The sequence below is a fragment of the Taudactylus pleione genome, unplaced genomic scaffold, assembly GCF_031769625.1.
Source record: "Taudactylus pleione unplaced genomic scaffold, aTauple2 ptg000454l, whole genome shotgun sequence".
In the NCBI taxonomy this organism is placed as follows: domain Eukaryota; kingdom Metazoa; phylum Chordata; class Amphibia; order Anura; family Myobatrachidae; genus Taudactylus; species Taudactylus pleione.
Window position 1 is genome coordinate 4,027,352 of NW_028284856.1, and position 27,644 is coordinate 4,054,995.

The window sequence follows — 27,644 nt, forward strand, 5'->3', positions numbered from 1 at the left end:
TTCTTCGTTTTATAAAATGTCATTCATTCCTATTAGTACACCCCCACATAAATACTGTGCGCCAACTTGAGGTGTAGACGGATCAAAATAAGATGGTAAAAAGCAGTATGAAAAAGAAGTCCTGAGTGGTGCTCCGTGACCTGTGTGGTGTTCCTGAGCTGTATCAGAGATATTTAAAAACTGCTATATTATTTGCTTTTAGCTTCCGTGCCCCCAGACAGTACTGTATCTCCGGTCATTCTGAGAATACTTCCGCGTGTGACGTCACCAATGGCAGCCAGCCTCTGCTTCCCATTGGCCCATCTCGAAGGTTTGAAGCTCAGTGACACCCAGCCGTGCCGCGGGCGGGAAAACTCAAACCCAGAGAGCGAGCGGGAGAGACGAGACTGTTACTGACAAAGATCAGTAGTAGCTGCCGCATTGCCCTGTGCCCCCAACCCGGTAACCATCAGCAGCCGTATTGCCCTGTGCCTCCAGCAGTCATGGCTACCCCGCCGAAAAGGAGCTGCACTGACCTGCCGCCTTCACCCTCCTCAGCGAACTCATCCCCGGGTAAAAGGAACAAAGTGAAGCGGATCTCTGTGGAGGGAAATATCGGTAAGACGGGGGTCGGGTCCTCTCCTTCCTGCCCGGTGTCTGGGTGGCAGGCATGTGTGCGGTAGTGCGGGATATACTTTACATAGTATACCCTGCCGCCGTCATGCCTTCCCGCCAGGGGCAGCTGATCACTAGTGTCCTCTCCACTCAGGATCCCCATCCTGCCTGCGGTCACCAGTGTTAAGTTGTCTACACATTGATATTACTGACTAGACCACAGGTTCTCAAACTCGGTCCTCCGGACCCCAAACAGTGCATGTTTTCCATGTTTCCTCAAAGAATCACCAATGAAGTAATTGGCTCCACCTGTCGATATTTTGAAATGTGTCAGTGAGTAATGAATACACCTGTGCACCTGCTGGTTGATCTGCAAAACGTGACCTCTGTGGGGTCCTGAGGACCGAGTTGGAGAACCACTGCACTAGTGGATGTGTGTAACCAGCAACTGTAGATGAGACAGCACGAGACTTGCTGCTGCAGTTGTTCTCTCTAAACCTGATTGACTGGGGAGCTTTGTCATGTAAGCTAGTAGCATGTGACACTGGGCACACTCGCCCTCACCTAAATATTAGTTCTGGTACCTTCACTACTACTTTCTTCCTTTCACAGCCGCTGGTAAATCTACTTTTGTAAATCTTCTGAAGAGATGCAATGAGGACTGGGAGGTTGTTCCTGAGCCAATAGCGAGGTGGTGTAATGTGCAGAGCAGCCAGGATGAGTTCCAGGTAATACCGTGCACTTAAGCGATGGAACGTTACATTGGGGAGATGTAAGAAGCCCTGAAGCTGATACCGCTTCTCCCCGATGTATGATCAGGAGGTTGGGCGGTAAATGACAGAGGCGATATGCGCCCCTGTCATTATCGGAACTGCTATCTACAACAGGGGTGGGGAACCTTTTCTTTGCCGAGGGCCATTTTGAGAGATATATATACACACACATTATTCGTGGGTCTGGTGCAGACCATGCCCCCTCTCCGTATGATGTCACAAGGGGCGGTGCTACAATCACCGGTAATTACAGCAATGCCCGGAGCATCCAGAGGTTGCTCTGGGGAGCTGTAAGGGCAGCGGTGTGACCATCTGAAGCATTTTAAGGGCGCTACAGATGGCACTGCTGCATAAATTCTGGCTGCAGGGTGCCATTCTGGGCACCCCGCTAGCCAGATGAGACTAGCGCAAAAAAGTTCAGAGGGCCAGACCAAATGATTCCGAGGGCCTTATATGGCCCCCGGGCCTGAGATTCCCCATCCCTGATCTACAAGATAGCTGCGCCGTTAGCCTGGGCCATGTATGAACGGTCATATCGCCTGACCGTTCAGCCTGCTGTCGCTATCGACAGCGACAGCCTGGCTCTACCCTATACCAACGGCAGCTGCACGCGGGGATGTTGCGAGATCCCGCGCATGCTCAGTGGCGCCGGCCGGGACTGAGACAGTGCATCAGCACAGAGTTAACGCTCCCCCTCTCCGGCTGATGAGATGTTCATACATCTCATCGGTAGTGCTTCCTGCTTCGCCTTGGTAAAGAGTCAAAGCAGGAAGCGTTATAGCTGCATGTTAAGTGCAGCTTCAATACATCTACCCCATTGTGTGACGTACCCACTGCATGATCCGGAGTACGACGGTTATGTGCTGCATGTAGTCGTCCCCCTCTTATTTATTTTTTTCTAGCAGTTCCAATAAGTTGTTGGGTTTTGTCTGTGCATCATTTCCTCAACACAAGAGCCTCGCTCTCAAGCCTCATTATGAGGCCCACTTATAACTATTTGCGGCATGTTCCCTGAAAATGGTTTTCGGGTGATATCCACAAATAATTAGCATCCCTACAATGTATTATGGAATAACCGCAGCAGATAACTCCGATATTCGCTGCTGTCTCTCCCATTTACGACAGCAGCCGCAACCCCCATAGGTTTGTATGGGGGATGCAATGGTGTCAGATTTACCAAGCGCTGGAATGCGAAGCATTCTGGTGCTTGGCCCCCACAGCTGATGACTTTTTAAAGATAACTATGGGCTACATATCACAAAATGAATCGTGAGAGTGTTCCGGCGTGCACAGGAGTGAAGAGACAGTTTCTTCACTATGAGCACCTCGCAGGGATGGGCTCCTATTAGAGCCCCTGTCCCTGCGGGGGTTATTTGATACATGCTGGCACTAAATTCACATCTTGCAATGCGATCATGGGTGCTAGTAACTCGCCCAGATTGCTTTGCAAATGCGATTGTTGCTAAATGGGCCCCTATCAGCGAATGTGTGTGTAAGCTGTGTGGTAATATTGTGCTAATGTAATGTCTCTAGTCAGACCACATTCATTAATAATGGGATTGCCCACGTTTGTGTGAGACATCTAGTGGATTGGCAGGTGTGTACACCTTGTGTCTGTGAACGTCAGAGTTTATAGACATATCATGTTGGCCCTGCAACACAGCGGATATCAATATACAGACTCATGCAGATATATTGGTGCATGTGTGTACAGCCGACTGGCTGCAGGGACTGCTAACACTGACATCACAACTGGACAAACAAATTTAAATGTTGGCCCTACTGGTAAATGTGTGTGTATAGCTTACCAAATCGGCCGCAGAGTTGGGTTATACCCCTTTTCCACCTAAATTCCGGGTCTGACCCGGAGTTGGAACAAAGTTCCAAAGTTCCTATCCGGATCAGACCCGGAATTTTGCCGGCGCCGGCGCCGATATTCCCGAGTCAGCGCCGCTCACACCGCAGTCGGGTCTGCATAGACCCGGCTTTTGCGGAGTGAAAGTGGACGCTTGGAGATGACGTCATCTCCAAGCGCCACTGAAGCCGGACCAATCGGCCGGCTAGCAGCGCACTCCAGGTCATCGTGACCCGGAGTGCGCTGTTCTCACAGCAGGGTTTCACGGGCTAGGCCCGTGTTAAACCCTGCTAGTTACCTGGGTTGGATTGCCGGGTCACTCGACCCGGCGATCCAACTCTCCCTTTTTACACCAGGGAGCTGCCCGGGTTAACCCTTCAAAAACCCAGGTTTTAGCTTCGGTGTAAAAGGGGTATAAGTGTGTATCCAGCTTTCAGAATAGACCTCGTTATATATTCTGATTGCTAGTAAAATCATCTGCATTATCCAACAATATAGAATCCCTGTAGCATATTATTCCAGAGTTTAGAAATTAAAAACCATAAAAAGAACTTAAAATCAAACAGAACTTGAATGTATGCAGGTGACATTTTACATGCTAAATTGATACATGATGACAGGACCCTAAGCTGATAAATTAATGTGTGTGACATATTGTACAGAAGAATGTATCTCCTGATTAGACTGTAAAAGGTCTGCAGACAGGCGCTTGTATTCTTCCCACACTTTGCTGCACAAACTTCAATTAGTCAGCATGATACTCTATAAGACAATATGCTCCAATTTGTGTTTAGAGGTCAGCAAATTCTAGCGGTCAATTCAGTGAGATAAGAGTTGGAATTTAATTCCAAACTGTCAATGCATTTTCCCAGCAAATTCTCGTTTTTTTTTTTTTTTTTGTATGCAGCCCCTTGAGCAGGTGGAAAGGCAAGGAAAAAATCTTATATTAAGGTAAAAATGTTGGGACACAGTACATAACCCCTAGTACACCCCTCATAATGACCAATCATACACTTGGAGGGGATTAAATAGCATCCTTTGGCCAATAAAGACATGGAAACTGCTCAATAATTGATTAAATGATGTGGGACAGGGACGTGGAGGTGTTGTATGGATGGGAGAGGGGTTTTTGAACTTTCAGGTGTCAGGTAAAAGTATTTATTCCAATGTTTTACAAACTTATAGAAAACGCACTGGAAAATCGCCTTAAACACATTTTTCTGTGCTCTGCAATGCTGGGAAGACTTGTTTTGTTGAAAAGCACTTGCTCATTTTTCACCCATTAATAAAAAGTGCTAAAATCAGCTATGAGACACAAAACCTCCAGTACTTTCCTTATGGCCGCTAACTGCTTATATACAGTATATGGTCCTGCTATCTCAGTAGCCACTGTTTTTGAGTCTAGGATGGTTTTCCTACTTTTTCATGCTTTCTCCAAGGCTGGATTTTATAGAAAAGCTGCACACCCTCGCCACGATACAAACGAATCAGCATTTCTAATTGAATCTCGCATTTCTCAGGTAGTCATTTGTGAGATGTATGAGAGATTTTAATGCAACAAACTTGCACTTAATTGAATTGACCCCTAGCTGTAGTCACACCTTAATGCATCCTGCTTGAGCACAGCAAAGTGTAGAGAGAAGACAGGTGCTGGGCCAGCAGACGCCTATACTGTATTATGTGCTGAAGTATATGGTTTATTTTTATTATATCTTTGAGACACCTTTTAATTACCACAATAACCAGTAGATGGCAATAGTGTGTAAGTGTTTTCTCTTGCCATTTTTTCATGAGCAGGAGTTGACAGCATCTCAGAAAAGTGGGGGCAATCTCCTCCAGATGATGTATGAGAAGCCTGAACGCTGGTCTTTTACCTTCCAATCCTACGCTTGTCTCAGCCGTATTCGGGCCCAGCTGAAAGCTTTTGGAGGGAAGCTGAAAGAAGCAGAAAAGCCTGTACTATTTTTTGAACGCTCAGTCTACAGCGATAGGTAATTTGCTGGTTCATGCTGTTTATTAAAGTAGTCTAAACAAAGCATCACACAATACATAGGCTCATCAGTACAAATATTCATACTTGTGACCAGTTCCTTAATCCACCTGAATGGTTGTTCTTTGATATTGATTTCAAGCACAAACTCCAAATTGATTTTTGTTGTATGACTTTTGTTTTGTTACACACAACAGGTTTAGAAAAATGAAATCTGATAATTGCATAATTAATCCCTATGTTGTGGAAACTCTAAAAAAAAAAAAAAAAAAAAAATGTCTGTCAATTGTGTAGGTATCAGAATACTGTTGCTGAATACTGTATGTATGTTTAACATATAAGGGGGTAGTATTGATGTATTTCGTATATTTGTTTAATACTTTACCATATTTTTCTTTCTCCCCCCTCCAGGTATATTTTTGCCTCCAACCTGTATGAGGCAGAGTGTATGAATGAAACTGAATGGACTGTTTATCAGGATTGGCATGAGTGGATGAATGACCAATTTGGTGGTGATCTTGAACTGGATGGAATTATTTATCTACGAGCTTTGCCTGAGGTAATTATAGTTTATTTGTAAACAGTCAGATTATCATGCTCTGCATACACACAAAGCCCCAAACACTTTCTGTGTGAGCATTTTTTCTGTAACTAAATTAGCTTGGTTTTTTATTTTTTGGTTAAACTAGGCAACTATGCCATTGTCACTTTAATAACCTCATACTATAGGAAATGGCTGTAGGCTTCACTCCAATGAAGTGGTAATTGTGATGCCGGTCACGTACAGTAATCGCCAGTAAAGTTGAACTCTCTCCTTAAGCCTCCCTCCCCACACAAACCCCTTTTTTATATATATATATAGTTTTTCTTAAAGCATCAATTGTTAACATAACATACAGTATTGTGCATCCTTTAGGCACCCATCCACTGGACGATTAAATTGAACGATATCGTTTGAAAATCGTTCACACCGTTTAAAAAAAATTCAAAAAGTACAAGCGATGCGCACTCCCGCTGGTCGTTTAGACATCTATCATCCGGCAAATGTTGTACAACCTGATAACGCCAGGTTCAACATGTTTGCAGATGATTGATGTGCCTACACTATCCCGAATGCTCGTTCAGTGTAGGCACATCAGACTGATAAACGGCTGTCTTCTAGTGGATGTGTGCCTTTTACAGAGATGATAAACTATAACAATGGGAATGCAAAAGATTATAAAATGAAACACCTGCGCTGCATGGAGAAACAGCTGGTAAACTGAAAAGTGGGAACACCAAAAAGCTCACAGAAATAAGCACAACACAAGAAATAAATGGTAAACCGGCGCTGCATGGATAAAAACCCCTTTCTTTCTCCCAGGGCATTCCAGAATAAATGAGGCAATTTTCTCACACTCTGTCACAACTGAAACGACCACACTTACATGATCATACTTTCACGTGTACATCTCAAGGTATCTGTGCAAAACAGGATAAAATAAATATGAATCTCCGACTTACATTGGTGTCCTATCCTGCATGCACGTAAAGGTATCTTTCAGAGAAAGGTGGCCGTGGTGGTAAAAGGAAAAAGTCTTGTTCCAAACAAATGAGAAATTTAATAAAAAGGTATCCGATGAAAAAGTAAATGTCCACACTAAAACAAATCCAACACAGGGTCTGGGTGTCCCAGCGGTTTCCCCAGTCTGCAGTCCTAGGGAACCAGGGTGAGATTTTTCCAGGAAAGATCTCTTTCTGATACCTATTTATTAAATTTCTTCATTTATTTTATCCTGGCATTATCCTGTTTTGCAAAGATACCTTGAGATGTACACGTGAAAGTATGATCATGTAGGTGTGGTCGTTTCAGTTGTGACAGTGTGAGAGAAGATTGCCTCATTTATTCTGGATTGCCCTGGGAGAAAGAAAGGGTTTTTTATCCGTGCAGCGCTGGTTTACCATTTATTTCTTGTTGTAATAACAATGGGAAAGTTAAGAAATCACATTAGAATTATCGGACCCAACCATCTAGATTAGTGCATTACAATACATGAAGAGGTTAAAATGTAGATCATACACTAATAATTTATTCTTTATATCTTGTATTGACAGGAGGTTAACATAACAAAGAAAAAATCCTGCTCATTTACCTAAACTTTAAGCAAATTTAATGCCCAGGATCAGTTGCCCCACTTGTGACTTGATTATATTCAGAGCTTCTGTAATATTATTTAAGAGTAACAACCAGCGAATGTCTAAGCCTTTCTATTGAATCTGCCATCCACACCTCCCTCAGTTATGTATTTCTCATATTACATCTTGGAGACTGGCAATTTTATACGCAGAGTACCCCAAAATCAATTTTGCTTCTTGCATGTTCTATTATCAATGCAAAGGAGTTATGAAGGAGGTTACATAAATTAAACTGCATAGTGATGTCTCCATGTTGTGGTGAATACAACTGCCTGCACCTTGCTCTTGTTTTACCTAGAGCAGAGGTTACCAAGCTCTGCCATTAGAGTACAGGTTTTAAGGATATCCATGCTTATGCACAGGTGAATGAATTACTACCTCAGTCAATATGATTTAACCATCTGTGCTCAAGCATGGATATCCTTAAATGGCAGAATTTGGGAACCTCTAACCTAGAGGATACATTTCTGGCACCAATATACGATTTACATGATTAAAGATAAGGGACCTATATATTGAGTTTCTTTTTTTTTTTTTTTTTATATAATGTAAATTATAAAATATATGTAGGCTCTGCTATTTCTGCATAATTTTGTTTTGTTACTATGTACCAATAGCCTAATGCAGGAGTTTTCACTGAAAGCTCCTGCAAACGGCCTGTAGTGCTGTAGACCCCAACATCCATTATTCTCAATAGGGAAAACTTTGAACCTTATGTACCAAATTCCAAAATGTAGTTTTTCAAAGTTTGGCGTCAGTGGTTTACACTATCCTCATGTATAGCGTAAACTACTTCATGCCTGTGGAGGTATTGCATGTGCAGTGTCAGATTCTGAGGAGTCTTTTGAAAATGAGATGCCTCCAATGTGCCAAGGATGTAACCAGCAGAGACAGTGATTCTCGTAACCGCTGCCAATGTGAGTTACATTTACAGTAGTACAGTCAGGAGACTATGAAAGGCCCATAATCGTGGCATTAACGTGTAGACCACTAAATGTCTTAAATTACAAACCCCACCACCACAAACAAAGCATTTTCAGCATGTCTTTATTTAACCACTTAACTGACAATTTTTATTTTTTTTATTTTTATTTTTTCCAAAAACCGTTCAGATTTTTTTATAATTGAATTAGGTCAAGAAGATCTATTTAAAACTTATCCAACACCATTTTCTAAACAAATTTTTTTTTATATATATTTTATTTTTTTTAAATGGAGTATACCATAAAAATAGCAATTTCTAGGGTATATTGTAGTGATGTCCATCGACTGCTGTACCATCAATGGCTGATTACTTTCATCGATGGTTTGGTTTCAAATAAAATCGATTTATTTTTGTTTTCTTCTGGGGGCCATAGGGAACCACAGGGATACCATGGGGATATTATGGTTGTAAGACCAGGCACCAAACAGTTAAAGCTTTGGCTCCCAGAATGCCCTTGGTCATCCTTCATATATACTTCGCCCCTAGCCATATGACTTCAGTTTGTTCGTTTGGTGTGGCAGGATCAGACGCACCTTTGTAACAGGGGACTGCTCAGGCAGTCCTTAGCTTGTTGTTTTATGACTTTATTCTTTTGAGTTGGCAGTACCAAGCGGCTGTATCAAGACGCACATACCACGACTCAATCTACCTCCAGCAATCCTGTGACTCAGACTGCATCGGATGCTCGGAGATGTCGGGTAAGGCGATTCCTCTTTTACGGGAATCGCCTGCTGCAGTCCTTGCTTCTGGTATCGGAGACTCACCAGAAGCCGCTGCTGTCAGGACCAGGGATTGTCCGCGTCCTTACTATACCAGCCGACCCCCTGCATCGTCTGACGCAGGGGATCGGCAGCAGATGCAATCTGTTTCCACGAAGTTAGTGTACCCGGCTGGTTAATGCAGCCTAGGGGAAGTAGGTGCTCCCCCGGCAGCTCAGACGCAGTCGCTACAAAGGGTTTCGTGCATCTGTGATGCTCTGCCTACACTCCACGTGTATGAGACGCTCACGGTCCACGCTCAGTGCGCCCGGTAGCTGTTGGTCTCGGGAGGGTCTTGGTCAGCCTCCCTGTATACCACTCCCTTGGTTAATATATACGTTGCTCTATATCCTACCATTCGTTTGCGTTGCTGTAGTTGATTTAGAGCTAATTGTAATTATATTACATGTGCATTGTATTAGTGTTCACTCTAGAGAGGGCACGTTCGTGCGCACGCCGAAGGCGCTCGGCCGAGAAGGGGACGTGGTCATCGAAAAGGGGGCATGCTTATAAGACGCATCCCCTTTTCGTCACTCTTGGTGGTGTGCCCGGCACTTGCGGACACGCCAGGCAGCCCCCAAGCCCTGCAGAGAGGGAGAATAGATGCCGGGCGCATGCGCCCGGCGTCTATTCTCCGGCGGTGACCGAGTCACCGCACATTTCTTCACCCGCGGGACACTGCGACCCGCGGGTGAAGACGGTTCCCGCAGGCTGTTAGGACAGGGCGCTTTTTGCCTTCCAGAAAGAGGGCAGGGCGCCGCGCCCCGCTAAAACAGCCTACCGGGAACGCTAATGTATATGACCGTTTGCTAGCTGCTGACTATTTTTTTTTTTTTATTATTATTATTTCTATCTTTCAATGATAACTATCACTGTTGTTTATTTCTGAGTACTACACATTCATTGAGATTTTGTGAAGGCTGTCACATAACTTTGCGATTTTTGCCTTTACTTTGAATATGTCAAAAGATAAAGAAAAACAGGAGGGGAGCCACCTGTGCTAGTTTTATGTAAATCATGTGTGACTTGTGTCCTCACAGGACATAAAGGAGAGTTTGCGTGTTGTCTGTTATAAAGAGCCACCTCACCAGTCCGATTTACCTGTTATTGAACAAGAGCCATCTTGGTTTGCCTCTTTGTCTCAGGTTATGATGCACTCTGACGACTCCTTGGATGTTTACACCTCTCATGCATTCCTTTAATAAAGGATGTTGATGGCCATTCTAATCAGGGTATGGCACCATCTCATGTTGATAACAGACTGGTAGTGACTAAAGCGCCTAAATGCAAGTTGTCTATCTCAGTCTGCCCAGCATGGATTCAGGCGCGTCATCAGAGGATCATCCATCTACGATGGATGTTACTACTTTGGTGAGGGCGGTTAAATCAATCCTAGATATTCAGGATGATGAACCGACTCATAGTAAGAAGACTCCAATGTTTAATATCCACCGAAAGGTGGTCAAAACGGAGTTTCCTCTGTCGGAACAGCTCACTGAGCTTATTGAGGAGGCATGGGGTAACCCTGATAAGCAATTTTATGTAGATAAGAGAATAAAATCATTGTATCCATTCCCACCTTCTGTATGTGCCAAGTGGGAGGTACCTCCTACCATGGATGCTCATGTAACTGATTTAATCAGAAATGCTACATTGCCTATTCCATCAGTCTTCTCTGAGGGGTTCCACAGATAAAAAGATAGAAGCTTGTATTAAGGCAATATTTTCATCATCTTGAGCTGTTTACGCGTTCAGCTATAGCTGGAGCCTGGATAGCTAAAGCTGTTTGAGAATGGATTGAGGCATTGGTTAACTCTACCAAATGCTACCAGAGAACTGATGATAAATATCTCCCACATACGGGAAGTGGCTTCCCATCTGGGAGGGGCTGCAGCGGATGCTGGAATTTTAGCTTCTAAAGCATCAGCAGCATCCATAGTGGCACGCAGGGCCCTTTGGTTAAGATATTGGAAAGCTGATACAGGATTACAAGATCAAACAGGGCACTGGAAGTCTTACTTTTTGGAAAGGTACTCTTTGGAGCAAAGTTGGATAACATAATTACTACTCTCGCGGCTACAAAGTCAGCAGGTCTGCCATCTACTTCAAAGAGTAGAGCTAGGCAGGTTTATTTTCAGTACTTCCGTTCTCGTGAAAAAGCTAAAGGACAGACTTTCTCTAGGCCGACTAGTTTTTGTAAGTCAAAGCAACAAACTAAGAGCTCTGGCCAGGCAAGACGTTAGCTTCTAAGCCGGTAAATTAGTCTTCGGCCTCAAACGGCTACCGATGCCTGGGTCCGAGAAGTGGTCTCAGGGGTATGCACTCACTTTCAGGAGACATCCCCACCAGAAGTTTTTTGCCACAGAGCCTCCATCAAATGTGGTCATGGCCTTGGCTTTTCAGGAAGCCATTCACTCCCTGCTACAGGCAAGGGGTAGTGGTCTCAGTTCCTGTGTTCCAACAAGGAAGGGGTTTATTACTCAAATCTATTTCTGGTCCAGAAGCTAAATAGGGCATATCGCCCTATACTGAATCTAAAAACCCTGAACGGGTTTATCCATGTTCTCAAATCCCGGATGGAAACTCTCCGGTCAATTATTTAGGCTGTGGAGCCAGGAGATTACATGGTTTCCCTGGATATTCAGGATGCATATCTGCATATTCCAATTATCCCACCCCACGAGCTATTTTTATGATTTGCTGTCTTTCAGCAACATTACCAATTTCAGGCTCTGCCCTTTTGGCTTTTCTACGACTTCCCCGGGTATTTACCAAAATGTCAGTCATGACTGCTTATTACAGGCCTCGGAGTCAGAATACTGCCATATATGGACGACCTTCTGATATTGGCACACCATCTTCAACTGACTACAGCCTGCCTACAAAGGCACGGCTGGATCATCAATTGGAAGAAATCATCACTTTCTCCAACACAGCAGATGGTACATCTGGGAGCATTTCTAGATTCTCAAGCACAAAGGGTGTTTCTCCCAGTGGACAAGATTGTGGCTTTATCAAAGTGGATACACATGCTGCTACATAAGCGAAGGGTATCCATTCTGTCAGCAATGCAGGTGCTGGGATCAATGTTATCGACCTTTGACATGGTGGGGTGTGCTCTGTTTAATTCCAGGCCCCTGCAAAGGTTGATTCTCTCCAGCTGCAACGGACAGCATTTAATACGGTCCCAGATGATCTTTCTCACTCCAGAGGTTAGTCTTTCCATCCTGTGGTGGTAAAAAAAAAAAAGAGCATCTAAACAAAGGTGCCCATTCTGCTTTCCAAGTTGGGTGCTTTTAACCATGAACACCAGTCTTCGTGGACTCGGACAGTGACAGGTCATCACACCTTCCAGGGAAGATAGACAAATCAAGAAGGTTGTCTGCCAATAAACATTCTGGAACTGCGAGTAGTATACAAAGCACTTGTCAGGGCACAGAACCTGCTCCAGGGCAGGCCTGTCCAGATCAAGTCGGACAGCGCGACTACAGTGGCCTACCTCAATCATCAGGGAGGCGCAAGACGTTATGCGGCCATGAAGGAAGTGACAGGTTCTCATTTGGGCAGAACGTCCTCTTCCGGCCATCTCGGCACTCTTCATTCCGGAGAACTCAATTGGGAAGCAGACTTCCTAAGACACCGACACATACACACCGGAGAGTGGTCTCCATCTGGGACTGTTTCTGCTCCTGGTAAACAAATGGGTACCAGAGAGAGATCTCTTGGTGTCACGCCATGACCACAAGGTACCCAGGTACAGAGACCATCAGCAGCCTTCGTGGATGCACTGGCAGTAAGTTGGGACTTCCAAGTTGGTGTATCTCTTTCCTCCAATTTCCCTGCTCCCAAGAGTTCTCAGGAAATCTAAGCAGGAAGGCGTAACAGTAATACTGGTGGCTCTGGCTTGGCCCTGACGTCATTGGTTCACAGACATACAGAATCTGTCAGTAGACACTCTGTACCCCATCCCTCTGTGGCAGGATCTGCTATCGCAAGGTCCCTGCTGACATCTGGACTTGCCCCGTCTGGCTTTGACGACGTGGCTCTTGAATCTTCCATTTTAAAAGCAAAGCAAGTTTCCAGCTCTGTAATTCAAACGATGCTTAGAGCACGGAAGCCTGCTTCTGCTTGCATCTATTACAGAGTTTGGCATTCTTTTGTTCAATGGTGTTCTCATAATTAATATGATCCTAAGGTGTTCAGGATTTCCAGGATAGTGGCTTTTCTGCAGGCAGGGTTAGACAACGGTCTCCACCTGCCCACTTTAAGAGTGTAGGTTTCTACACTATCAGTCTGTCAGAAGATTGCTTCATTACCAGATGTTAGAATTTTTTTTTCCAAGGAGTTCTGTGAGTTAAGCCTCCTTTTGTTCCACCTGGTGGCACCGTGGGATTATTCTTTTTGTTCTTAAGGGGTTACAAGCTTCCCCATTTTAACCTTTAGACTGTGTAGATTTGAAGTGGTTGACACCAAAGACACACTTTTTCTTCTTGCCATCTCTTCTACTCGCAGTGTCTTGGATTTGGCAACGCTTTCTTGTCAAATGCTCATTTTTTATTTTTATCCAGGATAAAGCTGGTCTTCGTACAAGGGAGGGTTAACTTCCTAAGGTAGTGTCCTGTTTTTATGTAAATGAAGAAATTTGTAGTTCCAGCTTTTCAGGCTCCAGACCTTTTCTGTATGTGAAGCCTCCCTGGAAGTAGTTCGTGCTCTCCGTATTTATGTGGAGCATACAAACTGTTAGAAAATCAGATTCTCTTTTTGTATTATATGGTTTTCACAATCTAGGATGGGCAGCATCTGGTGAGATGGCTACACATGACTGTCCCAGGTGTACACGCAGTCTGGTCTTTGTCCCTAGCATGGTGACGGCACATTCTACTGTTTGTAGGGCCGTCGTGGTGCCTCTGCTGAATAATTGTGCAAGGCTTCCACCTGGTCTTCTGTCCACACTTTTCTTAGGTTTTATCCCTTTAATACTTTGCTTCCCAGGATGCTTCCTTTGGGCGACGAGTTCTCCTTTCTGTTCAGGAGCGTCCCCACCCTAGGGAAACTGCTTTAGGGCATCCCCCATGGTATCCCTGTGGATTCCTATGGACCCTGAAGAAGAAATATAGTTATGGTAGACTTACCTAGATGACTCCTTTTCTTCGAGGTCCACAGTGCACCCACCCTGATGCACCTGGCTTTATTGGGTGATTTCTTTCGGTCACATTCCCTCTTCTGTAAGAGTTTCTGGTGTACGATTATTCTTCCTTCTCTTTCCTCTTGACTTTAGGCTTGTTAACTAAACTGAAGTCCTATGGCTAGAGGCAGGATATATGTGTGTGTGTGTATATATATATATATATATATATATATATATATATAATTAGGGGTGAGCGGGTTCGGTTTTACTCTGATCTTTTTATTGGCTATCGCCGAACACGTGTTTTGGATATTGGATAGCAAATGAAATCGGGCCGAAATTGCGGTAAAGTGGCGATAAGAACCGAGTAAAACCGAACCCGCTCACCCCATTATATATATATATATATATATAATATATATATATATATATATATATATATATATATATATATATATAATGAGGACGACCCAGGGCATTCTGCGAGCAAAAGCTTTAACTGTTAGGTGCCTGATCTTCCAACCATGATATCCCCATGGTATCCCTGTTGACCCTATGGAGCCGAAAGAAAAGGAGTAATCTAGTTAAGTCTACCATAACGCTCTATTTCTGATGTATCGGGAAAATCAATAGTAACAATGATCGGGACTGACTGGGGGAAATAGGCACTTGGGATACTAGACCATGGGTAAGATACCCCACCTTAGCACCCGTAAAAAAATACTCAAGATACTTAGCTTTTATGTATCATGTGGAATCTTGGTGATTCTTTACAATGGTGTTATGATGGACACATTATAAATAACATGTAAGAGAAAAAACTAGTGCAGATTGTCATGTACCAGTGTTATTGCACTAAATACTTTGCAACAATCTCTTATTCGCAAAGTAAAAAGTTGCTGTCATATTGAAGAATCTGTTTTACTCTATAATGCATATAATAAAAACACATTTATTAAAACAGAACAGAAAAAGTACAAATATAACTCCGATATACTGAAGGGAAGCACTCAAAAGACAATGAGCTTTTCTTTAACATCAAACAAATATAAAATCCTTCACAGGTGAAGATGGCTTCCTACCAGAATCCGAAGTGATTTATGTGAAAAAAAATAACTGGTAAAGATGTTCACTGCCCGGGTCATAACCTCAGCTATCCATCCACAATGGTTCTGGTCAGGTCCTGTGAAGTTACCTCCTCTTCCAACGCGTTTCGACTCCTTAGTCTTTGTCAAGGCAATGAGGATACTTGAATGTTGATCTACTTGTATACCACTATCAATTAAGCACTGGATAACTGGGAGGAGCCATCATCATTACAATTTGTATTATAAACACATAATCGTAACATCATCCACTCCAAACATCATATATTATATATTTCAGCCTCAAACATATATCAAAATCCCAATATGAAATAAATGATAAAATTTGCTCTGTGAAACCGGAAGTGACCCTGCACTGGACTTCCGGTTTTGCATGTAAACAAGCCCGCTTGATACTGTGATCCTTCCTCTAGTCCATCCGGTCACTAAAAACCACTAGAGGTAAAGGAGTGGCCATTAAGTCCGTTAAAGTCGTTCAGTATCAGCACGCTTGTCGTATTATCAAACATGGTATAGCGTTTCCTTCAGTCCGCGATACCGGAAGTGTACGGCGGCGCTACGCATATGCTCATGGGACTTGTAGTCAAATTACCATCTTGTCTGGTACCGGAAGTCATATTCTACGAATCAACTTCCTATTAGTCCCAAAGGAGTCCACATATGATATAAACATGTATCTGTTACAGAAGTCAAAAATAAATTGTTAAGACATACAACTTGACTATTCAAAAGGTATATAAACATAAAAGAAACATATTCCTAAAATTTAATGAGCATAAATAACTAAGCATAAATATAAAAAATCCCTAAAATCAATCTAAAAACCATTTCAGCTCAAAGTCTTTATTAATCCCTTTAGGCTGCAAAGTTTTAAGGGAATTTATGTAATTCATCTCTATTTTTGCTAATATTTGTACGAGATTATTATTCCTCCCAATTAACTCTTACTTGTTTTAGAGCACCAAATTCTTTAATCTCACATATATTCTTGTTATGTACATCCTTAAAATGTGCCGACAGAGCATGGGTCTCGAGACCTTTTTTAAATGTTGCGGAGATGCTCCGCTAACCTTATTTTTAAAGGTCTTGAGGTTCTCCCAATATAGTGTTTATTACAATTACATCCAATATAGTAAATCACATTTTTCGAATTGCAAGTAACGAAATCTTCGATTTTTTTCTCGATCCCATTTATTGTCACTGTAGCACATTTCCTATCTCCTTGAACTGCTCTACACATCACGCAGCTCCCACATCTCTGGAAGCCTTTCGTCAGGACTCTTCCATTAATTTTAGGAGGAGAGAGAGCACTCTTAATGATTCTATCCTTAATATTTTTAGCTCTTCTATAAATGAATTTAGGTTTCTCTGGAAGAAAAGGTTGTAAAACTTGATCTGCTTTTAAAATTGACCAGTGCTCCTTTATAATCCGTTCAATTTGTTTATATTGCGCATTAAAATCTGTAATAAATGCAAGTTTGAAGCCTTCATCTACATCAGGAATTTTCTTTTCTTGTGCCAATAGTACATCTCTATCAAGCTTAATACATTTATCCATACCCATCTGTACTTTCTCTTTCTTGTAACCACTGTTCCTAAATTTTTGAATCATATCACTGGCTTGTTCCTTAAAGACCTCATTATCAGTACAATTCCTCTTGAGTCTCTGCAGTTGACTATTAGGAATAGAATCAAGCCAATTCATATGACGACAACTAGTGGCATCTAAAAAGGTCCCTGAGTCCGTAGGTTTTATAAAATTCCTTGTCATCAAGGAACATTCCTGTACATACATAGTCAGGTCTAAAAAATTAATCGTGGAGTAAATGATATTAAAAGTTATTTAAATGAGAATAATTTTAATATTAAATTATGTGCAAAATTCATCCAGGATTTCTCGACCTCCTTTCCAGATAAAAACAATGTTGTCTATATACCATGCCCATTCCACCAGTTTCACCCCAATATGTGGTGTTATTCCAAACATACCGTATCTCCCACATGCCCATAAAAATATTGGCATAACTAGGGGCGAATGTGGTGCCCATGGCGGTCCCGACTTGTAATTAAAAACTGTCCTTAAAATGAAAATAATTATTTTCTAAAATAAACAAAATACCTTTTAATAAAAATTCTCTTAAAACTTCTGTATATTCACTTTCTTCAAGGGACAGAGATATTGCCACTAATCCTAATTCATGTCGAATAATAGTATATAACGAGCAAACGTCTGCAGTGACCAATAAAAAGTCCTCCCATTTAATATTTTTTTAATAAATTTAAAACATCTCAGGTATCTTTAAGATGGGACTTATTCTTTAAAACTAACGGCTGTAAAAAATAATCTAAAAATTCGGAGAGGTTTGCTGTGACTGAATTAACACCTGAGACGATCGGTCTTCCGGGAGGGTTCGCTGGGTCTTTGTGGTAGTAAAATCAGCACTAACGGAGGTAGAATCAAAATTTATTATAAATAATGAACCAGCAATACCAGTGCTGTATATTCTACCAAAGACCCAACGAACCCTCCCGGGAGACCGATCATCTCAGGTATTAAATCAGTCACAGCAAACCTCCGAGTTTTAGATTATTTTTTACAGCCGTTAGTTTTAAAGGATAAGTCCCATCTTAAAGATACCCGAGATGTTTTAAATTTAGTAAAAAATATTAAATGGGGGGACTTTTTATTGGTCACTGCAGATGTTTGCTCGTTATATACTATTATTCGGCATGAATTAGGATTAGAGGCAATATCTCTGTCCCTTGAAGAAAGTGAATATACAGAAGTTTTAAGAGAATTTTTATTAAAAGATATTTTGTTTATTTTAGAAAATTATTTTCATTTTAAGGACAGTTTTTATTTACAAAAGTCAGGACCGCCATGGGCACCAGATTTGCCCCTAGTTATGCCAATATTTTTATGGGCATGTGGGAGATACGGTATGTTTGGAATAACACCACATATGGGGCGAATCTAGTGACATGGGCACGGTATATAGACGACATTGTTTTTATCTGGAAGGGAGGTCGAGATATCCTGGATGAATTTTGCACATCTTTAAATGAGAATACATTTAATATTAAATTAACTTTTAATATCAGTGACTCCACGATTAATTTTTTAGACCTGACTATGTATGTACAGGAATGTTCCTTGATGACAAGGAATTTTATAAAACCTACGGACTCGGGGACCTTTTTAGATGCCACTAGTTGTCGTCATATGAATTGGCTTGATTCTATTCCTAATAGTCAACTGCAGAGACTCAAGAGGAATTGTACTGATAATGAGGTCTTTAAGGAACAAGCCAGTGATATGATTCAAAAATTTAGGAACAGTGGTTACAAGAAAGAGAAAGTACAGATGGGTATGGATAAATGTATTAAGCTTGATAGAGATGTACTATTGGCACAAGAAAAGAAAATTCCTGATGTAGATGAAGGCTTCAAACTTGCATTTATTACAGATTTTAATGCGCAATATAAACAAATTGAACGGATTATAAAGGAGCACTGGTCAATTTTAAAAGCAGATCAAGTTTTACAACCTTTTCTTCCAGAGAAACCTAAATTCATTTATAGAAGAGCTAAAAATATTAAGGATAGAATCATTAAGAGTGCTCTCTCTCCTCCTAAAATTAATGGAAGAGTCCTGACGAAAGGCTTCCAGAGATGTGGGAGCTGCGTGATGTGTAGAGCAGTTCAAGGAGATAGGAAATGTGCTACAGTGACAATAAATGGGATCGAGAAAAAAATCGAAGATTTCGTTACTTGCAATTCGAAAAATGTGATTTACTATATTGGATGTAATTGTAATAAACACTATATTGGGAGAACCTCAAGACCTTTAAAAATAAGGTTAGCGGAGCATCTCCGCAACATTTAAAAAGTCTTGAGACCCATGCTCTGTCGGCACATTTTAAGGATGTACATAACAAGAATATATGTGAGATTAAAGAATTTGGTGCTCTAAAACAAGTAAGAGTTAATTGGGAGGAATAATAATCTCGTACAAATATTAGCAAAAATAGAGATGAATTACATAAATTCCCTTAAAACTTTGCAGCCTAAAGGGATTAATAAAGACTTTGAGCTGAAATGGTTTTTAGATTGATTTTAGGGATTTTTTATATTTATGCTTAGTTATTTATGCTCATTAAATTTTAGGAATATAGGTTTCTTTTATGTTTATATACCTTTTGAATAGTCAAGTTGTATGTCTTAACAATTTATTTTTGACTTCTGTAACAGATACAACATGTTTATATCGTATGTGGATTTAAACTATGGATCCCAGGCTCCTTTAAGACTAATAGGAAGTTGATTCGTAGAATGACTTTCGGTACCAGACAAGATGGCAATTTGACTACAAGTCCCATGAGCATATGCGTAGCGCCGCCGTACGCTTCCGGTATCGCGGACTGAAGGAAACTCTATACCATGTTTGATAATACTGCAAGCATGCTGATACTGAACGACTTTAACGGACTTAATGGCCACTCCTTTACCTCTAGTGGTTTTTAATGACTGGATGGATTAGAGGAAGGATCACAGTATCAAGCGGGCTTGTTTACCTGTTTACATGCAAAACCAGAAGTCCAGTGCGGGGTCACTTCTGGTTTCACAGAGCAAATTTTATCATTTATTTATTTCATATTGGGATTTTGATATATGTTTGAGGCTGAAATATATAATATATGATGTTTGGAGTGGACGATGTTACGATTATGTGTGTTTATAATACAAATTGTAATGATGATGGCTTCTCCCAGTTATCCAGTGCTTAATTGATAGTGGTATACAAGTAGATCAACATTCAAGTATCCTCATTGCCTTGACAAAGACTAAGGAGTCGAAACGCGTTGGAAGAGGAGGTAAATTCACAGGACCTGACCAGAACCATTGTGGGACCATAGTGGATGGATAGCTGAGGTTATGACCCGGGCAGTGAACATCTTTACCAGTTATTTTTTTTTCGCATCAATCACTTTGGATTCTGGTAGGAAGCCATCTTCACCTGTGAAGGATTTTATATTTGTTTGATGTTAAAGAAAAGCTCATTGTCTTTTGAGTGCTTCCCTTCAGTATATCGGAGTTATATTTGTACTTTTTCTGTTCTGTTTTAATAAATGTGTTTTTATTATATGCATTATAGAGTAAAACAGATTCTTCAATATGACAGCAACTTTTTACTTTGCGAATAAGAGATTGTTGCAAAGTATTTAGTGCAATAACACTGGTACATGACAATCTGCACTAGTTTTTTTTCTAGTGTTTTCTCTTACATGTTATTTATAATGTGTCCATCATAACACCATCGTAAAGAATCACCAAGATTCCACATGATACATAAAAGCTAAGTATCTTGAGTATTTTTTTACGGGCGCTAAGGTGGGGGTATCATACCCATGGTCTAGTATATAAGTATTGGAGAGGATAAATACCCTCTCTTTTAGATACCTAACCCAAGCTGTCGTGAGGGTGCGAAGAGTAAAAACATTTATAATTTTGTTTGTAAAGGGACTTGGGATGGCCACTACTGCTGGGTTGTGGTGGGCCAATCAAAAATGAGGAAGGGGCTTAGCAGGGGTGGGGCTTAGCTATGTCCTGTTGAGATGAAGAAAAACATCGGTCCTCACTCATCCATTGATGGAAGAGAACCATTGGTTCTGTGCCATTGATGGGAAAACTAGTTATCAACCAGCTGCCATCGTTGTTTGAAAATCCCTAGGGACTGCTATTATTCAGTGAGTGGAGGCAGGCTGGCATTCCTCGGCGGCTCCTGCCTGGGTATACTGTACAAACTGTGGGGCTCCTTATACCAGGTAGCTGCTATCTCAGCAGGTACATTGAGGGGGGGAGTTCCACTTGCAGCCTGATCAGTGTAGAGGGAAGCGCCGATGGCAACCTGTTTCCACGGCGGCTGCCTCTATCAGCCGCTGGGTACAGAGAAGGGAAGGTGCTGCTAGCAGCTTGTTTCCTCCATGGCTATGTTTCCCTACAGCCGCCGGGTAAAGCAAGGGGGGAAGCTTCCTTCGGCAGCTGCTTCTCCTTGCAGCCGCTGAGTACAGAGAAGGGGGAAGTGGCGCTGGCAGCTCATTTCCCCCGGCCGCTGCTTCTGTCTACAGCCGCCGAGTACAGTAAGTGGGGAGGCGCCACTGACATGTCTCCCCAGCGGCTGCTTCTCTCTGCAGATGCTGGGTGAGAGGGGCCGCCAATCGGCAGTGATCGGCACCAGCCCGAGGTGTAAACTAGAGAGACAGGGAAGTCCCTGTATGATAGGTGGGCATTTGACTGGTTGCATCAGATGCGACCATGTCAGGGAAAACCCAGCTTGGTGTGGTAGCAACTGTGTGGATTATATTGTACATTTATCACTGCCGTGATGTGATGGAAGGTTTCTCCAATAGATTAACCCTATAATCTAACCTACTGAGGCAGCATATAATTTGTAGAACATTCTGCAAGGTGTACTGCACTAGCATGTTATAGCTGAGCAATTTGCAAGTAGGATTACTTTAGACTTCTCATTTACTGTAAGGGATACATCTCAAACACCAAAAGAGAGAAAATAAAGTATTTTAGAAAACGATACAGTATAAAATACGATTTTTATTTTTTTGAGGTGGTCCTTCTGCATAATGACACTTTCAAGTGTGTACATGTTTACCATTGTAAACTAACTCTCTTCTCAATTGCTCATCCGTCTTATTTTCCAGAAATGTCTAAATAGAATTTATTGTCGTGGAAGAGAAGAGGAGCAAGGAATTCCTATGGAATATCTGGACAAACTTCATTATAAACACGAGAGCTGGCTGTATCACAGAAACATGAGGTCAGCTTTGAGCAATTACTGTTGAACACTATTACGTGATCGCATGAGTGGAAAAATTTGGGTCCCAGGGCCCCCTCACTTTAATAAAGTTGGGGTCCTACTCCACTGTTTCATCACATTATTGGAGGTGAGGGCAGGCAGCAATTGGGGTAGAGCTTGGGGATAAAGGCAGGCAGAACTTGGGGTAGAGCTACGTAAGGGGGATAGGGAGGGGCCAAGAGTTGATAGCAGCTGGAGCATTGCTGAGGGCAAGGAGGAGGTTAGGGGCAGGCACTAATGGGGGTAGGAAGCAAGCAAGGCTAGATAGCAGCTGGAGCAGTACTGGAGGCAAGGAGAGGGGGTTAGGGCAGCCAGTACTCGGGCTAGGGAGGGGGCAAATATGTATAACAGCTGGGGCAAGGAGGAGTTTAGGGGCAGGCAGTACAGTATTTAATATTTATTAGCCTTTCTATAATACGTACGTTTTTATTTCATTTTATAAAAACATTCAGGAGCTTGCTCATTCAAAGTTGCACCAACAAATATTATGCACGCAGCAGGGAAGATAAGAGGACTGAAGACTGGATAGCATTGCTGGGATTTATAACAAACGTCTGTCCTACCCTTCCCCAACCAGAAACCACTTTTGCCCTTCCCTTACACACAGGGCCGGGTTAATCTTGTTGGGGCCCTGGGGCAACTAAGTTGTGGGGGCCCCCACCAAGCCACATAAAGCTCATTCCCCCCGCCACACATTGAACACGCGCGCACACAATATATATGTAGCAAACATATATTTTATTTAACTTACACACTAACACATACATACACAGTAGCACATATATACACATTAACACATACTAGCACACTAACATACTGTATATACAGAAACACATACTGTGTATATACAATAACACATATAAAGTATACACTACACACTCACATACTGTATATACAATAATATAGATACACACAAAACCGTACACTTACATTCTGTGCAGCTGCTGCGCACTTCATTAGGCCTCGCGCCATACTGCCGCGATTCACTTGTCATATATGGGGGAGGGGCTCCGCCCCCATTTCGGCAACGGTAGAAAGGGGAATTGGTCCGTCGGGGGGGGGTTCTAGGTACTTAGAAACCCCCCTCCCCCCCTGCGTGCTCTACTGGTGGGGGACCCTCTGTGTGTGGGGGCCCCGGGATGACCGCCCCTGCCGCCCTCCCCTTAATTCAGCCCTGCTTACACAATCCTCCGGACCTCCCTGCAGCATTGTGCCGGTAAAGGCTTTTCTCATGAAAAGCATACAGGAGAAGAGGAATTATGTGCCTTAACTGCTGGAACAGAAAGGTGCCTGAGTCTTCTAAGTTGAAGAGCTGTGCAATGCGCAAACTGATTGCATTGGGGAGGGACAACCAGATTCTATTGGCTGGAGCGGTTCTTATGGGACCTAGTCAATTTTCAAATATGGTGGTGAGGGACTTGTTTTTGGAAAGAAAAACTATGGCGCATAAATGCGATCTCTGCCTTCTCATATGAGATTTGTTAATCTCTGGATTCATCTAGAACTCCTTACTTGTGGAGTGTGTGGCCTGTAACTGGTGTCATTCTGCATTTTTTTATGTACTTATTGGAAGTAAAATAAACTTTTTTTTAAATTAGAAAAAAAAAAAAATGCCAATGGAGTTGATACTGACATACTATGTTGACACCTAGTTTGCTTTATCTAAATGATTGCAATCTGATTTATTATAGGATGGATTTTGCATACCTGCAAGATATCCCCATCTTGACACTGGATGTGAATGAAGATTTCAAAGATGATAACCAGAAGCAAGAATGTCTAGTTGAGAAGGTATGTTACAACTGGGGGGAAGTCATGAGACCGGCAGCCCCGATGCCGCCGGTCCAAATCCTGATAGGTGGGGGGCGAGCCCGATAAGGGATTTAGGCTATCTTAATCCAAACGCAGTAACACAGAAGGATTCCATTCTGAACAAGGGAAATCCTAACCTCCCTTAGTGTTGGGAGTGGGTTAGGGTTAGGCACTAAAGGGGGAGGGTCAGGTTTATGAACGAAGCGGGGGGAAACAGGTTTAGGCACTAACTGGGAGGGTTAGGGGGAGTATACTTACCCGTTGGGATACCAACCATCTAGATGCCGCTGTCGGTATTTTGACAGGAGACGTCCTGACAGCCAGCATTACATACCGATTCCATTTCAACTTTATATTTATCCATTTAAGGTGGAGTATTTGCTAATGGTAGTTTGTGTTCCCACTTGTACGAAAATCACTCACAATAAAACAATGTATAAATTGTTGCAATGCTCAGCAGTTTACTTTTATATCTTTAATTGCAAGAAAGCACACATGAACTAAGGCTCTAGTAAGCGGAACAAATATCTTAGTACTTTATTAAAGGCTACTGTAGGTGGTAGTTATAATTGCTGGGACTCTCACAGTGCAGACTATTTAACAGTGATACGCATTGTCGTCCTTTCACTGGAATGGGATTGAAATGCCGGCAGCTGTGTAGCCGCTGGTTCAAATCACGACAGTGCTAGCCAGACGCGGAGGAAATCCCGGCAGCGGAGGTAAACTAACTCTCCCGTCTAACTCCCCCTTCCAACCCTAACCTCCCCCTGTTAGTGCCTAAACATAACCTCCCCCCTAGTGCCTAAATCTAACAACCCCCCCATTCCCGGCTACATCGCTACTTGCCTCCGTCGCTGTCCTGTAGAGGTCCCGGCGTCGGGATTAACATAGGCATCAGTATTTTGTTAAATATGTTAAACCCCTGCTGGGATTGTAGTGTTGGGATTGAGACTGGCGGCCTAACTACATCCCTTTTCACTATCTGGATGGGACACATGCACATTTTTTCCTCTTGCATTTATATAAATCGAAATAAAACTACATTTTTGTTACTGCAATAATTCTGGTTGATTTATCTAGGTGATGGGTTTCAACTTGCTTCCAGCTTTATATTTTTTGTAATTTACATAATTGAGTTTAAAACCTGGCAGGACATCTATACCCTGTCATCATAGGATCTGCATCTCCTTAACTCTTGTTAGTAGAATAAAGAAATATGTAATGCATTACCATTTTTCCCTGGTCTGTTCTGTTATTAGTTGTCCAGTAAGTGTATCTACTTGCCTTCATATTCACACCGTCTTGCTTCTGCACAATAAATGACTGCCTGCTCACTGCTCTTAGCAAATAATGGATATATTGATGTGCTACAACAAAATGCAATTTGAAACTAACTGAATTCAATTTCTTTACAGGTTAAAGAATTTCTAAGCACTTTATAACATTCTGAAGATCTGTCGTGTAGGTTTTTTTTTTTTTTTAAGAAGCTGTTGTTCATCTTATGGGAAATACGGAAATGGAATGAACTGTACAATTAATGTGTTTTTTGTTTTTAAGTGGCATTGGTGCCTAGTTGCAGTCATCTCAATTTAATTGAGCCATGATCATATCACACACATGCAGCTGCTTGTCACATGAGATGCTTTGTAGGAGGAGCAAAGTGCATACTTTTTATTTTTCCTTTTATATAGCAGACATGCAGTACAGCCACCATGTTGGCAATGAGTGTTTCAATTAAGTATATGTACATATTTTAATTTAAAATGAAGATGGCGCTCTGCATATTTGCTTGTATTAATATTAATAATGCTGTATTCATATAAAAAATGTGGAATTTGACAAGTCCTAATGTCATAGGTATCCTTGAATATTTTGGTCACTATTGTACACTGCTCATGCACAAAGTCGTAGGTCAAGCAAGTTCTTCAGTAAGAAATTGACTATAAACTGTCACTGACATTCTTATTTATTACCCTATTCCCCTATCTGAAAGGGGCAGATTATTGTAACCCATCCGCTGTTCTGAAACAACCTGTTTTTTACTTGTTTCTTTGTATCATTACATGGGATTGTATATTATCCATTGATTTCCGGTATTACAATTATATTGGGATTATGGAATATAATCTGTATAAACAACTTTTATACATTATACAAAAATTAAATGCAACTATTACTTACTTTCATTTAAACTAGATCTGTAACCCACTCTCACCACATAAAAACAAAATGCAGAACATCCTTGCTTAAAAAAAAAAAAAAAATTTGCAGTATTACATGCATTTAAAGCACAGTGACATACACCAGTTTTTCTTTAAAGTGTATTTGCAAAAATTGTCTTGCAATTTCCATCCATATAAAAATACCTACATATGTTGGCTCTCCTGTCTGGCAGGCAGTTATCACAAAGTTGTAAAAAAACAGGAGATGAAAATGAAGGAATAGTGTTGCATAATGTCATATATAAAAACATAATTACTGAGTACCTATTGCAGTCTCTATGAATAGTACTGCTAAATCAGTTTATCAAACTCTGCACTTATGCAACCTTATCAGTGTGTATTTTCAAGGTATCCTCAAAAGATTAGTACCACCTGTAGATCTATTGTTAATTAACATACCTGTTCTCCAGCTACTTATGGAAAATATGCACATATATGCTCGGTACAACATGACAATATATTTGTTGTAAAGCCGAGGAACGAGCTATCATCCTGACCGTGGGCCAATGTGTAAAACATACTATATCTGTGAACAAAGTCATTTGCAGATATATCAAGTAGGCTGTGCAACACAACAGATATATCCGGATCATCTGCCTGTGTGTACGGGCGACTGACCCATCCGCTGGCCGCAGAATCCAGCGACAATGGCGTCGCAAATGGTTCCTCAGCCAGAAGTATTGGGCAACCGATTGGTAAGTGTGTATACACATATCGTTTGGGACACTTACCAAATCGTTGGGCAATCCATTCATTCATGTGTAATCCACATTAGGGTTCCATGGGTTTGAGAAACACTGGGCTAAACAAATACTTTGGCTGTGTGACAAAAGCATGTTTAATTTAGCTTAATTTGGCAAAGGTCTAGAACAAAAAAAAAACACGAGATATTTTTCATAATAGAAAACTTAAACTAGGTATATAATAGATTATAGACATATCAGTGATTTTTCTACATATTGTGATTTGTGAAACATGATGTACATGTATAATTCAAATATCAACCATGACATGTCCACTTTAAAATAACACCCCTTACTTTCAATAGTGACAAACCTCAAAGTATGGCCTCCAAATAAATGCTTTGGGGGGCTATTCCATGACAACACATTAAAATCCTGAAATTAATAAATATCCCAAGGGGGGAATTGTACACACTAGTATATGATTGATATTTTTATATGGACAATTTCTTAGCAGGTACACTTGGCTCTTTTTAATCTATGAATGTGCTCTTTTGTTGTACACTTTTAAAGCCACTGTATACACAAGGATTGTATTGCATTTAAAAAAACAAAACCTGTTACATAAAGTTTAAAACCACCTGTGTTGTGCATTTTTGTTTAGCACCATGAATTTGTACAAGCTTGTA

At 41.6% G+C, this 27,644-nt stretch overlaps 1 protein-coding gene across 1 annotated transcript; it reads left to right on the plus strand.

Annotated features, from left to right (window-relative positions):
* Window positions 1-304: 304 nt before the first annotated feature.
* On the plus strand, window positions 305-27,624 carry DCK (deoxycytidine kinase). Its single transcript, XM_088448240.1, has 7 exons — window positions 305-597; window positions 1,207-1,322; window positions 5,020-5,213; window positions 5,624-5,771; window positions 22,084-22,199; window positions 23,930-24,029; window positions 25,466-27,624. The coding sequence occupies exons 1-7, from the start codon at window positions 483-485 to the stop codon at window positions 25,490-25,492; spliced, it is 816 nt and encodes a 271-aa protein (XP_088304366.1). The 5' UTR covers window positions 305-482; the 3' UTR covers window positions 25,493-27,624.
* The last annotated feature ends 20 nt before the right edge of the window (window positions 27,625-27,644 follow it).

Coding starts and splice junctions, on each gene's coding strand:
- DCK (XM_088448240.1), top strand. CDS start 483: ATGGCTACCCCGCCGAAAAGGAGCTGCACTGACCTGCCGCCTTCACCC. Junction 5,214..5,623: donor CGCTCAGTCTACAGCGATAG/GTAATTTGCTGG, acceptor TCCCCCCTCCAG/GTATATTTTTGCCTCCAACC. Junction 24,030..25,465: donor AAGAATGTCTAGTTGAGAAG/GTATGTTACAAC, acceptor ATTTCTTTACAG/GTTAAAGAATTTCTAAGCAC.